At 35.1% G+C, this 14888-nt stretch overlaps 1 protein-coding gene across 1 annotated transcript; it reads left to right on the top strand.

Annotated features, from left to right (window-relative positions):
- Positions 1–4383: 4383 nt before the first annotated feature.
- Positions 4384–11675, top strand: LOC113233170 (protein lifeguard 4-like). Its single transcript, XM_026468190.1, has 5 exons — positions 4384–4487; positions 6949–7112; positions 7271–7376; positions 8406–8557; positions 10746–11675. The coding sequence occupies exons 1-5, from the start codon at positions 4422–4424 to the stop codon at positions 10996–10998; spliced, it is 741 nt and encodes a 246-aa protein (XP_026323975.1). The 5' UTR covers positions 4384–4421; the 3' UTR covers positions 10999–11675.
- The last annotated feature ends 3213 nt before the right edge of the window (positions 11676–14888 follow it).

The raw sequence follows: 14888 nt of genomic DNA, 5'->3' as shown, positions 1-14888 counted from the left end.
AGTTGTCATTTTGCAGATGTGACCTTATTACAACCAAGGGTGCGGTAATATTGCTTGGAGAATAGCAAACAGCATAGTAAGAACATTAAATAAACAGAGAGACAGTTGTATCATTTTGGTTAGTGATGCAATAGACCTCTGCTTCTGCTTCGCAACTGCGGAAGTTCCACACGATTTTCACATCTTTTTTTTTTTCACATCTGCTACGGTTTCTGCTTCCGCAACTTCCATAACGAACCTTTAATCAGTAACGTTCGTGACGGATTTGGAGCGCGCGCGAATTGCATGGCGGTGGTGCGCGCATTTTTTGCCAGTTTTATGTTGTTAAGTGCAATTATGAAACCAAAAACAAGCCCTATTTGGAACTTTTTATTTGACATCTTCATAATATTTACTTTTGACATCTGTTTCCGTTAAAACACTTCCGTTCCGTCACTAATTTTGTTGTATCAAATCTCGGTCGCAAGCATTGACTTACAAATAAATGGACGACGGGTCTAACACACAAACCACGAAAAAAATGTCCCAAGTCAACCTATTTAAACGTAGTGACTCTATATACGATTTTAACGCCCTATAAGTTCGAACACTTTTTAGCGCGGACCCGACGTCCATATAATTGTAAGTCAATGGTCGCAAGGCAATAATAATATTATTATCTTTAAAATTGGTCGCAAAATGATGCGATGAGTATCCAACAATCACATTATTCTAGGTCCAAGTAGTGTTGCATCCAGTTATTATTTTTCTAATATGGGTTTCCAAGGTCTATGGTACCTAGGATACCTCGATGGCTAACGACATATAAGAGGATTGTACGCATACGTTCTCGAATGTTCATTGTATTAAGTAGCCGAGGCTCCATGCGCACTAATGCAGCGCAGTAACAACGCAATAACAACGCAGTAATATAGCAGTAACGGTAGAGTAATTACGCTCGGCCTCTCCGCGATCACACTCAAGTTTTACGAGCAGTAAAAATGATGCGCGCTTGAATCGATACTCCACCTGGGCATTGGTGCTGGCGCTCGGTGAAAGGAATGAATTTATGCCGCTGTAAAATTCTATAGGAATCCACACTGTTTCAAATTTTAACGTATGGAAATATTATGCATTTGAAAATTAACATAATTACGAATGTACGTCGGTATAGTCGTACTACTTGGCCATATTATTAAGTATGTATAGAGATCATTATTGATACAATAGATTGTAGAAACTAACGCATTTAGGTAATTGTCGAGATAATGGCACCTACGTTTTTATTGTCACCTAAAAAGATGTCAATTGCGCTGATTTTACTTATCAATTAGATCATGTTCACATGCACGTTAAACGCAGGTTAAACGCGCGTTCAACGCGCTTTAGGTTTTTGAATAATGTACACTGTTTCAGTGCAAGTTCGGCATATATACTTACCCAATGCTTTCTTCTTCTCGTCATTGTCATCTCCGTCTCAGAATATGAGAACAAGTTCTTCCCAAGCCTTTCTCCTTAAAATCTTATTCGAATAATCCTTACTTATCATATTCCATATTGGAGGACTCAACTTTGTATATGAATAAATCAGTATTAAAGTCTTCTGTGCCCATTTCTAGAAAAAAATCAATTTCAATTACAAAACACGTCTCATGGCGTCGAAAACGCGCGCTCTTGTGAACGGCAGTGCGGCAAACCTATGATCTCAAAGTGCGCTTCAACGCGCGTTGACAAGACGTGCCCGGCAGCGCGGCGTTAAGCGCGTGATGGCCGCTCGTATGTAAACATCTACAGCGATTTACGTACATAATTCACTAATTTGTAAGCGCCCGTTAGCGAAACGCCCGTTGAACGCTCGTCATGTGAATAGGCTCTAACTGACGCATTTGCATTTCGGTAACTGGCGAGATATTGGCACCTTAAGTTTTATTATCACCTAAAAAAATGTCAATGTCGCTGATTTTGCTTAACAATAAAACTTAAACTAAATAAGATATTAAAAAACCGATTAGACTGGGTTATAATTCTCGTTCGGCTAATCCCAGATATGTTAATAACTCATTTTCGCTAAAAATGTCGATTACGTTAGTTACGATAAGAACGGCAGTATACCTACTTATATATCTGTGTTCCAGGCGTGTAGCTTACCATAAAGCGCTCGACTTGTTCGTCCCGTCACTTAATATGACAAAAAAAAGTTACGGAAAATGTAAGAAATGTAATCATCTAGCAACACTACACAAATAAAACGACACGAATTTATCGCATATGAAAAGATGATGAAAAGAGTAAAATTTGTGTCATTTTATTTCTTTTGAATTTATAAAACTTTAGAAGTACTTCTTATGACATTTAATGACCAGTTGAACAGCGACCGTCTGTCGATAAAACGGTAAGAGCAAATTTGCTTTTTCCGAAACACCACGCCTTGTTTCGCAAACTGAAATCGATGTCCGATAGCCTACATTGTGAGGGTATGTGGGGTTCTCAGGCAACGCCCTAGCATTTTTCTTCATAGAACGTTAGACAATAAATTAAGGCAGCAGAAAGATTAAACTCATAGAAACCCGCCCCACTCCGCTACGGTGTCATCCAGTGGAGACACGCTCATGAGGCGCAAAAAATATTTGTACTACAGAAAAAGTGCCTCCGGATAATCCTAGACTTATGCCATGGAGACGGCTTAAAGCAACACATATTTACCCTTCCATTTTTGTATACATTCGAAATAGCGACATTAACAGCCTCAGTGGCCGAACGGTTACCCTGGACTGGGAGAAATATTTGTATAAGTCAATGTATAGTCTACATTTATTTCTCTCTCGTGAGTTTGGGTGTAATTTGTGATTGTCTATGTGTGTCCATGGCATCCACGATACAGGGTATCTCTAGTGCGGGGCTATGAGTATGTATGCGTTATTATTATTGTTTGTTATTTGTTACAAAAAATATAAACCTCTTTGTACGTGATGGAAGTGAACGAAGACAACATAAGCTGGTACCTCCATCGCCTAAACTGGCAATTTTCAAAAAAAAACCTTGTATATAGCAATATATAACGTAGATACCATGCAATATATTACTTCAGAAAGACGAACTGTTTTATAACAAATTAAATAACCTCCTCATATAAAAGTGTTATTACGTAATACAAGATTTTATTATAGACAAAGAACTCTGATCTCTCTATATTAAGACTTACAATTATTATAATAATTACACAGATTCATTATTTTATTGATACTGTGTTACTTTATTGAGATATTTTATTATTTTAAACAATTTAAGATTTTTGTTCTTTAATTTATTATTATTTATTAATTTTCTTGTCTAAGTATTATTATTTTTAAGTCTTAGCTACGCCCTTACAGGGCACATGTAATATAATATTATTGCGTTTTCGCTTATTAAATAAATACTGAAATACTGAGATGACACAAAAGCTAAATAAATAGAGCGTATTTTGCCATGACAGTTAGACGCACGCGGTCGCTGCGCGGCGGCAAAGCGGACTCCGCTCGGCGCGGGTGAGCGCGAAGAAATTCGTGTCGAATAAATGGTTAACAACACAGTTAAATTATATACTCTTATTATATACCTGATTGCAGAGTGTTTCTTGTACACACGCCAGCTCATCAAGCTGCACATTGACGTATCTTGTTCCGTTGCACTGGAGGCGATTTTCGAACAAAAATGTAATCTGATGTGGCGTTGTCCGTACGTGACTTGTCAGTAATCAAATTTTTTCGTCTGCGGTACCCAAAAACATATTTTTTCTGTACTTTTTGATCTATAGTCTAGTGCCTTTAATTTCACCAGGACCCATAACTTTCAAAACAGAAACGCAGTAATGCTCACATTAAGGAGTAGTACTTCCCTGAACGAACTCTTTCACAAGGAGCTCTACTGCTGCTAAAAATTTAGCTAGCGCCTGCCGCTTATTTAATTGTTATCTTACTTTACTGTACTTCACTTTGAAAAAAAATGCAGCTCAACATAGAATGCGCTACATTTTTAATTATTTGCAAATTATAGACCTTGTTATTATTTGATTACAGCCAACGATCTTGTATTGTAGTAAATTAATTATTATTGTTGTTATTTAAGAATACTTAAAATGATTGAACAAACTAATTATGTTCCCCCAAACAAATTATCTATATAGACTCGGCCTATGATATTTTTCAAGTTGATTATAATCGACGACAATAAATTGCGCGCCTGTTTTAAAAAAACCGTTACCATTCTCTTAAATGGTTATCTCTATTTCATAAACAAAACACGACTATTTTTTGATGTTGCAACTTTGATTTGTCAGCTGTCATTTTAAACGTCATTTGTGAGAAACGTAGCGATTGCACAGGAAAAGTAGATTAAATTTGTTTACTTCCATAAATTGTGCAGTGAAAGAAGCTCAAAATCGTGCTAAGAAACCCAAAAAAATGGCTGCTATACCATTAATGTACGCTCAGGAAGACTGCGAACTCGGTGGAAAGGAATCTATAGAGGTAAGAATAGACTTTAAGTCGATTTTATTTCTTCTAAATTATCATATGAATCGAAAGTACTGAATTCCATAAACTGTTATGGTTCGACCTTGAGCTAATGTGCAATACTTTTCATGGTTTTGTTTTACCGTCCATGCTCGCCGTAGTAGATTAAGATTTCTGGATAGTTTCGTTACAATATAAAAGGCTAGAGTGTATATATAATTGTACTGTTTATCAGATTGTAGGAACCATATTGCAATTAGATACCTAAGTTGTGATGTCACATTACCATTTCACTTGTAGATAACGTTTTACAAATATTAAAGAACAGACAATTTGTGCTTATTAGATATTTATGTGCTCACATGACATATTTGCATAAAGTATACAATGACATTTTATATTTCAGATTAGCAAATTTCTGTTAAATCGTCCTTTTGCTTTGATAAAATCATTATTTACTTTTTAATATAATAACAATAATATATAAACAACGTGCCAAACTACCACACAAATTAGCAGGTATTAAACTAGAATAAGTAGTATAAGGAACAGAATAATGGATCTCTGAAACTCGTTTCGCATTACCCCAACAGGAATTCATTTTTAAATTGGATGGCCCTGCTGAATGAACATTATCAACATGTTTATACAGCATTATAAATGCATTCCTATATGACTATATGTCTATATGCACAGTTAACAATTGTAATTGGATACTTGAAGACCTTTGTAGCCCAGCGTTTACACTGTGGGTGCTGAGTGAGAATTCCATTCTGAAAAAGATCAATTTGAATAAAAAAACTTTTTTAAATTCATCTGGTCTGGGTGTTCTGGATAATGCCCCAGATTACATAAGACTTCCATTGTTGAAGTTACAAGTAATTTCCAAGTACAGGTTCATTTCCTAATAAAAAAATTGGTGCAGTTGTCTGACATGTCATTTTTAATATATTTAAATTTTTTGCAAAAATCCCTGAAATGAGGAACAGAACCCAACAAGATTACTTTTTATGAGATGAGAAAATAATTCTCATGTCTCATTGATAAAACAAGCTACAGTAATTTGCCAATACTAGTGTCCAGTGGAAACATTGTCCTAATTTTTTTTTGCATAATTTATTGATTATTTATGTATAATTTATTACTACCATCACCACACACATGAGAATATGTCATTGTGCCTATAGGTATATATACTAGATTTGCATCATAACAAAACTGCCTCAGTGGCCGAATGGTTACCATGCCGGACTGCCACGCAGAGGTCCCAGGTTCGATGCCCGGGCCGAGAGAAATAGTTGTATGGCCTACAATTATTTCTCTCGTGAGTTTGGGTGTAATTTGTGGTTGTCTATGTGTGTGTCCATGGCACCCGCGACACAGGGTTTTCTAGTGCGAGGCTATGTTGAGTGTGTGCGTTATTTATTATTTATTTATTATTTATTATCATAGCATATGTTAGCATACTCTATACACATCAAAATTCAAAAATAATAAACCATTCAATTCTTATTGCTACAATAGTGCAATGCATTGTGGAATGATAAACTCATATTGTCTATTTCTGAAATGTCATGGGCATCTTAAAGGCATTCATAGAGAAAGATTTCAATTTCTGAAATCCATTTAGTGTGTAATTTACTCAATTTGAGATTTCACACTAATTGCCAGGCTAACAGTCAAGTGAGTTGGTTAAGTGGCTGTCATTAGTTAGTCATGACAATGTTCCAAATAGAGTTATTACAATTTAGATATCGACTCATCCGTAGAACAAAGGTCTATGTGCAAGACTACTTGTTCTCAGGACATAGTACATTTCGTTCGTTCTTCGTCGCTGTGGATGTCAGATCGACTGTTGTTCGATTTTATAATTTCCGAAACGAAACAAGATATATAAATTCTCAAAACACCTTTACATAGGCCTTAGTTTGAATAATGAAATTATTCTCTTAACATACTTATTCTCTTTTCGCTGTATAATCACGTCGGACTTTGTTCTTTGGATGAGTCGATTATTTGAAATCATAAGAACAAAATTCACTACATGCAAAATAGGCAATACGAGTACAGTAAATGCATGGGAAAACTTATCATTTTCTGAAATAAATTGTTGATAGTTGCAATAAGCAAATGACGTATTTATATACATATAAAGGCTCTTGTACATGACCAAGAAAGAAAAATATACTTTAAATATACCTTAATACATTCCGTAACACCAATACAACATTACACACATTACATACAAATACAACAGTACAATACAACTATGCAATGCTATTTTGATTATGTTGACTGTAAGCTATCACTAGAGGAGCAGTCATCATCAACCCAACTAATATGTCCAAAACTGGCTAAATATGGGTTGGAGATTTCACACAACCTTGTGAAGTTTTGTAAGCCTTCTTCAATTTATATTTTTTATCAAACATGTGGTAACCATTCAAGCAATATACATTATTTTACATTTTTCCAGGATGACTTTGCATACAGAAACAATGTGGTAAATGCTGATAAAGAGATCCGACTGGCCTTCATCCGGAAAGTCTATGGACTGTTATCCATACAGCTGTTGACCACTGTTGCTATTGCCTCTGTGTTCCTTCTCGTTGAGCCAGTACAGGGTTTTATACATCGAAAGTAAGTATTTGAAACATAAATAAAGAATTTAATTCACATGTCATGGTGCTTCTTAATGTGCACAATAACAACCTCGGATACAGCTACCAAATGTAATAATAGAAGCAAATACTCTTAGTTTTAATGAATCAAACTTATCTTAATTTTTGTATTTCCAGTGACTGGACCGTGTTCATAGCATTCATCTTAAGCATGGTGACACTATTCGCACTGATCGCTAAACGACGAGACCACCCCGCCAATCTTTTCCTTTTGGCGGCCTTTGTAAGTAAACAGTATATACATTCCATTTTCCTTTACCTTTCCTTGAGTAGTAGTAGGTAGAAATTTCATCATTGTAGTTGTCTGCAATTGTCATACAGGTTGGATTTATGTGTGGTGGTGCACCATATGGTATGTTAAAAACTAAAGCGTGATTTGCCACACTTATTTCATATTCATATCGAACCGATTGCGATACACTCAGACCTATTACGGCAAGTAAGTTTTAGATAAGTACGGACAACGGCACATCAAACTACACATTTTTGTTCGAAAATCGCCTCTAGTGCAATGGAACAAGAAACATCAATGTGTAGCTTGATGTGCTGACGTGTGTACATTTGTTCATATTGATGTGACAAGTGTGTGCCATGAATGTTTTCCCAAGAATACTGTGGTATACGTTTTTTTAGTATTTTTTTTTCTGCAAGTAAATATATGACGAATATATTACGTTTTTTTAGATTTAATTTAGCACTACACTATTTCTTTTGTTAATTAATACTATTCTTCGTACAAAAATTGTTCAAAATAAATGGGCAACACTGACTGAATCACTGACTTTTATACCTATGGATGGGAAATTACCCAATCATTGTTTAGTTTATAATTTGATTATATTGGGTACGTGCTACGAACTTTTCATCGTTATCGAGTGTTAAGTGATAATTAAATTTGAAATTTAATTTTAGAAAAAAACAAGTGTGATGTGTCCTTTTTTTCATGTTTTTGTTTTAGCAAAAATGTGAAAAAAACATTTGGCTTTTCTTTTTTCAAGTTAACACTACCCAAGAATGTCGTAAAGGCTACTTAAGGCTAATCCAATAGACAGCAACGTCTTGAATTTAGTCGTGATTACTAATAAAGTGCCAAAACAGGCAATAACGGCAAATCATTAATTGGAAATTATACATCCAACAGATTGTAACTAACATAAAAGAATTTTGTCATTTTAATCAGCTAAAAATATAAAAGTTGACAATAGCATCAGTTGAAAAGTTATTTTAAGCTATTATCTATTTTACTTTTCAGACTGCTGTCCAAGCCTTCACCATTGGTGTGGTTGTGTCATACTACAACACTTCAGTAGTGCTACAAGCACTTGGGCTCACATTTGCCACTGTCACTGGTCTCACCATTTACACACTCAACACTAAACGGGACTTCTCTTTCATTGGATATGGGTGAGAATGATAGTGTTCTAATAATAAAAAAAAAGTAGATTATTCGAAGTCAAATCGCAACAGTTATTTATTATTGACACAAAGATCGAACAAGCACAAAGAATAATTCCTTCGATCTGACAGCATGAACCAGCGACTGTTGCCATAACGTGGCTACTGCTTTGCCAACTGATCGGATCGAGCTAGCAGATCTTACGGATTTCTCTATGTGCCAAGAAGTTATTAATGTTTCTTCACTCAGACAGATACCGCTACAGCTACCAGAAGACTGACAATAGACTAGCAACAGCTATGACACAATTGTTAGTGATTTGTACCAAAATTTTTATAATGTAACTACCTATCTAGAACTGAAAATGTTCTGCAAACTAATTGAAGAAACTTAAACTACATAAAAAGTGGCTCTTGAGCAATATCAATTAACAGATAAATTAATATGATCATTGATCACAACTACTATAAATATACAAGTTTTGTACAATGACACGACATACGAAAAGACTGTCGAGAATTGAGCTTTATGGATTAATTCTGATGCCGTAAAACCAATAAAAAAAAAATACAAATAGAGATATGGTTCTGCCAAACAACGTAAAAGTTTATAAGCAGATTTTAGTTGATACGCTTTACAGTACAGTCACAACTAAGACAGTAGATAGTAAAAGTAAACAATTATTCAGCTGCCAATTACAATGTTTGCCTACTGCTTATTATGTAGTGAAGTGTAGAGCGTACTGCGCTCGCAGTTAATGTTGAGAGAGAAACTACGTCTTCAACGCACTGTGAATCAAAAAAAAAGCTTGCCTTTCATAGCATTTTCTAAAAACGAAATGTTATTTTTAACAGTTTTCAAGTATTATACCGTTCTGTCTAAGACATTAATACATTGGGTAATCTACTGGTCACTAGTTTTTTTTTCGTATTATTATCAATTCATAACTTTAAAAATGACTCCGAACAATATCGATATCGCTCAAAAGGTATAAAATTATTTCAAAATGCAAATTTTTACCTTATTTAATGCCTCAGTAGCTGAAAGGTTACTTACTATGCTTGTCTGCCACGCAGAGGTCCCGGGTTCGGATTTGTCACAGACCGTTAATAACACCCAAAAGGTACCTCAGCCTTACCGTGCAACATCAAAAACGACTAAGAAAAAGTTATGAGAAAAACAAATGCCATTTTCATACATTTGATTCTTATGATGACAGCACGAAAAAAACTGGTAACCGTTGAATGTTTTGATGTCTTTGACACAACTGTATACTTAAAATTGTCGAAAAGAACACTTAATTTTTCTAAAAATTCTACAAATAACTTTAAAAAAATCGATCTCAAAAGTTCATGGAATTACATCTATTCATTGACTTACAAATAAATGGACGACGGGTCTAATACAAAAACCACGAAAAAATGTCCCAAGTCAACCTATTTAAACGTAGTGACGTGTAAAGGAATATGAAAAAGCTAAAACGTTGAATTTAAATTGTAATGTCATCGCAGTACTGTCTAATTTTGCTTGCTTCGCTGTCAGTCGAACAAACGAAGACTAAAGCGTGAATGACGCTCTGTATACGGTTTTAACGCCCTATAAGTTCGGACACTTTTTAGCGCGGACCCGACGTCCATATAATTGTAAGTCAATGCATCTATTTGTTAAGTTTCATTGAAATCGGTTACCGGAAAGTACGAGAAGCCACCCTTATAGGTGGAATATTTACTTCAAATTTAAATGGGACCAATGCTGAGGTACTCTTTTGCCAACAAAAAAAGAATGATCATAATCTCAGTACAGAGTACTAAAAAAACCGACCTCAAAAGCTGCTGACAAGCTAGGGGATGAATACCCCTAGCTTGCCAGCTTTAGAGGTGGAATATTATCCTCAAATTTAAATGGGATCACTGCTGTGGTACCCTCTTCCCAACAAGAAAATAATCATCAAAATCGATTCACAAATGCCGAGTTATCGCATACATATATACGAAAAAAAAAAGCCAAATTGTGAAGCTCCTACTTTTTTGAAATCATTTAAAAGCAAGCCTAAATTTTCACTCGTGTCAAGTTTTCGTTTTATTTTATTATAGCAATACTTCCAAAAATATAATACCAGCACAAAGAAATGTGCTCGATTTCCAATGAACCTAATTAAACGTGAACCATGCCTAATGTAACTATTTCTACTTCCAGTTTGATAGCCGGACTTACAGTTCTTATCATCGGCGGCTTTATGCAGATCTTCATCCAAAGCTCCGCGTTCGAAATAGCCCTTTCCTTCGTTGGTGCGTTCCTCTTCGGACTATTCCTCATCTTCGACACTCAACAAATGATGACCGTACTTTCACCCGAAGAATACATTCTAGCTACCATCAATCTCTACATGGACATCCTCAACTTGTTCCTCTACATCTTGCGCATTTTGAACGAGTTGAATAGAAACTGAACAGTATTTTTTATTTACTTAATTTAATAGCGCAGCATTCCGTGGAGTTTTTAAACTTATTTTTGTCCAAAATCAGTTTCTAAACGTAATTTTAAACACTTCAAAAAGGTTGTGGTATTTCATACTACTTACTTAGCTTAGCAGCACTACATTTGTGAAAAAGCTTGTGTAAATTCAGAGTCAGCTTACTTGATTTCTATTTCTTATGCATTATCTGAAGCAACAAACACTGCTTTAGTTAAATATACCAAGGTACCTGTATGAACTGTTAAACAATATAAGACGTACCTTTATGAACTGTTAAACAATGCAACAGAATGTGTGCTATAATTAATGGCCCATACAAGACAATACAATACACGACATATTAACTGTATTATTATAAATCGATCAAAATTTTCAAAACAAGAAACAACATTGTTCTGTCAGTTAACCTTGTTTGAAAGTCGCATTTCTCTTTTCTAGTATCAACTTCTTCCTTCCTTGAGATTTTCATAGTTTAAAAACACATTTCAATCAACATTTTCCTTATTGTAATAAATTCATAATATCTAGTAAGTACATCTTTGGCAGTAATAAATCCTTGGCTGTGACAGCTTCTATTCACGACTAATTTCGATAAAACAGACTAGGTTATTCCTTATATCCCTTTCAATTAAACGTTTTTGAGTTAACGATTGTAAATAAATGATTTGTACAGAAGTTATATTAATATAAATTGTGACTCGTTTTTGTTGCTGCACAAAACGTATTTAGCACTTATTGTTGATTGTAAAAAATAAATAAAAAACGAGAGAAACAATCTTTTATTTAATGGCTGAATTAAATAAAGAATTAATATTAAGTTTTAATAATAACAAAGATCAAAACACTAAGGAAAATTCGTTCGATCCTGCAGGACGAGACTAAAAATGTGTCGGTCAGGATGGTTGGACCAACCGAGATATACAAACCAAACTGTGCTCATTATTAAATAGGTAGTAACCTATTTTCTACTATTTAGTACCTTTATTGACATATTTTTTACCTTTGCGCTGGCGGAAATATTAAAGAAATAAAATGGCCAGAGATACTGACGTCAGGTTGGCTGACTACTTTACGTTTTTCATGGTTCTAGCAGTATATAATTTACTTGTTTACTACCCAAACATCCTTTTTTTAACTATTTTAGGAAGCTTCTATAAAAAATAATAAAATTTTAATTGTTAAAAGGTCCGGTTATCTTCTAAAAAGACTTTATCTTCTCGAGAATTCTTCGGCACCATCGGCCGTCTATTCTGCGAGTAATGTGCCCACTGCCACTTAAGTTGAGGCTTAACTCTTTGGGCTATGTCGGTAACTCTGGTTCCCTTGCGGATATACTCATTACTGATTCGATCTTGCAACGAAGCTCCGAGCATAGCCCTTTCTATTGCCCTTTGAGTGACCTGAGGCCCATAATGAGCGACCACGTCTCAGTGCGTAAGTCGTCACTGGCGACACACACAGGTCGAAGACTTTTGTCTTGAGAAACTAATGACCGTCAAGATGGCTGGACGCCTGTCGCATCTGGCACTGAGTGTATATTCGAGAATTGCTGCCTTTTTTATATAATTGCTACCTTTGATATATAACGCCTGCCCTTTGTCTTATGGCAATAAAGCACTAAAAACTTTGCTTTTTTTTATTTAATCAGGCACTTCTTCGTAAAATTTTCAATCGATTATATTTTTTTAAGTAATGTAGATAAAAAGCGTATACCTTTAATTCGTGAAGATAGCAATTATTGGTCCCTTCATGCCGAACAAAGTGGCGACTAGCCATCCTGACGTTAGAATGGCTGGTCAATTTTTTTTTTATTTCTCAGAATATACCTATCAAAGGTAGCAATTATTTAGAAAAGGTAGCAATTCTTGAATATACACTCAGTGCCAGATGCGACAGGCGACCAGCCATCCTGACGGTCACCAGAAAGTGTGGTCTACATAATATTTAGTTATCCACTTATAAACAAGAATATAAATTTATTTTCATTCAGTCACTTTTTGAAATATCAAATCGTGTTTTCTCAATTCCACAATTTGAGGTTGCGACAGTATTTGGCTTCATATTCGATGCATGATCAAACAAACCAGCAGCGGTGTCCATACAACCTACACTAGCGGTCGTCTTGAAATTTCAATTAGCATGTCGTACGCACGGCTTACCCTTTGTCTTGGAATGCAGAACACGGGCCTAATCACACTCGGCATTATAAACAGACTTTATTGTCTAATACTTTTATGCCTAGTATAAATCAAACTGGTGGAATAGGTAAACTCAACTGCCTCCGTGGCTGAACGGTTACCATGCCGGACTGCCACACAGAGATCCCAGGTTCGATTCCCGGGCTGGGAGAAATATTTGTATGGCCTATATTCATTTTTCTCGTGAGTTTGGGTGTAATATGTGGTTGTCTATGTGTCCATGGCACCCGCGACTCAGGGTTTTCCCTAGTGCGGGGCTATGTTGAGTGTGTGCGTTATTATTATTATTATAAAAGGTCCAAATTTTATCTAAAGCACTTATTGGAACTTTCACTCTTGCTTAACCAAATACAAAGAGTCGCAAGAACGCGTCATACTTTAATCGAAGTATATATATTATGTATGCAAATAATATGATAAAATATCGTACCTCTCTGACTTCCCTATAAATTGTTTAACTGACAAAAGGTATTTTTAGTGAAACGAACGAGTGTATTTTCGTTTACCGCGAGCTGTAACTCGAGGCCGCGTCTCTTATTACAGTGAGACCACGATAGTTTTTCGTGTTAGTACTCTAGTAGAAATGGTAACATGGACATACCCTGAGCATGGAGCAATAACTCAAAAGGACTGCTAATCGCAATACTTGTATCAGCGTAGTCGGGTATTTAGTACCTATCGGTACACCAGATGTGGCGACGAGTACCAAAATATGTATTTTTGTAATTTGTTTGACATTGAAAAGCTGCAATTTATCAAAGCCACCTACTAATTTCCAGTGATAACAAAACAAACAAATCAACAAGATATGGCATAATAGGAAGAGTTATTAGTTTGTAACAAACTGCCATCTATTGACACGCATATTTGTCAAAGTTCAGAAAATAATTTTAGCTCATGATCAAGATTTGAATAAAATTACTAGTAAAAAAACCGACTACCTACATTCCATATTAAATAATACTTTATATATAATAAATACTTCTTTACTTTTTTTCCATCCTCTAAGACTACGACAGTAAAAAAATACAAATAAAATTCTCGTTGCCATACGCAACCGTATATTTTTATCCACTAACATCATAATTACCAAGTTTATTAATACATTTAAAACGTTCACAACTTATTTACAAATAAAAGTAGCCGCAGTTTATTTACAAGCGCAAGTGTTAGAATTCACATATTAGGATATTGCAATTTTTTTATTCCATATCCATTATAACCTTGAAGTGACAAAGTACAAACTAGCGTACGCAATTAGATACAGCATATAATTTAGGGTTTCGACACTCTTATCGACGATTTGTGTACATAATTTACATCTTTATTTAAAAAAAAGACCTCAAAATTGTGTTCGTTACCGCGCCCTCTTTAACGATGATTGAAACGCATTTATGGAAGTCCTCGTCAAAAAGAATCATATCAGCCTAAACAAAAGATAAATGTTGTAAAATGTGGAGGAGTTCCTCTTATATGACTGCCATTTCCATCAACGGATGCGCTCTAAGGCTAGCATAACGTTTTATTTTCATTGGAATTACATTTATGTGGCTATATGCCAAGTTTTATTGGAATCGGTTAACGGAAATTGGATGAAATTCAATAAACTCTAAGAAGATTCATCCTCTAATTTGCCACAATTAGAGGCAGAAATTTCTAATTTGA

The sequence above is a fragment of the Hyposmocoma kahamanoa genome, unplaced genomic scaffold, assembly GCF_003589595.1.
Source record: "Hyposmocoma kahamanoa isolate Upper Pololo Valley unplaced genomic scaffold, ASM358959v1 78, whole genome shotgun sequence".
NCBI classification, from domain to species: Eukaryota; Metazoa; Arthropoda; class Insecta; order Lepidoptera; family Cosmopterigidae; genus Hyposmocoma; species Hyposmocoma kahamanoa.
This window is presented reverse-complemented; position numbering and strand designations above follow the sequence as displayed.

Coding starts and splice junctions, on each gene's coding strand:
- LOC113233170 (XM_026468190.1), top strand. CDS start 4,422: ATGGCTGCTATACCATTAATGTACGCTCAGGAAGACTGCGAACTCGGT. Junction 7,377..8,405: donor TTTTCCTTTTGGCGGCCTTT/GTAAGTAAACAG, acceptor TTTACTTTTCAG/ACTGCTGTCCAAGCCTTCAC. Junction 8,558..10,745: donor TTCTCTTTCATTGGATATGG/GTGAGAATGATA, acceptor TTCTACTTCCAG/TTTGATAGCCGGACTTACAG.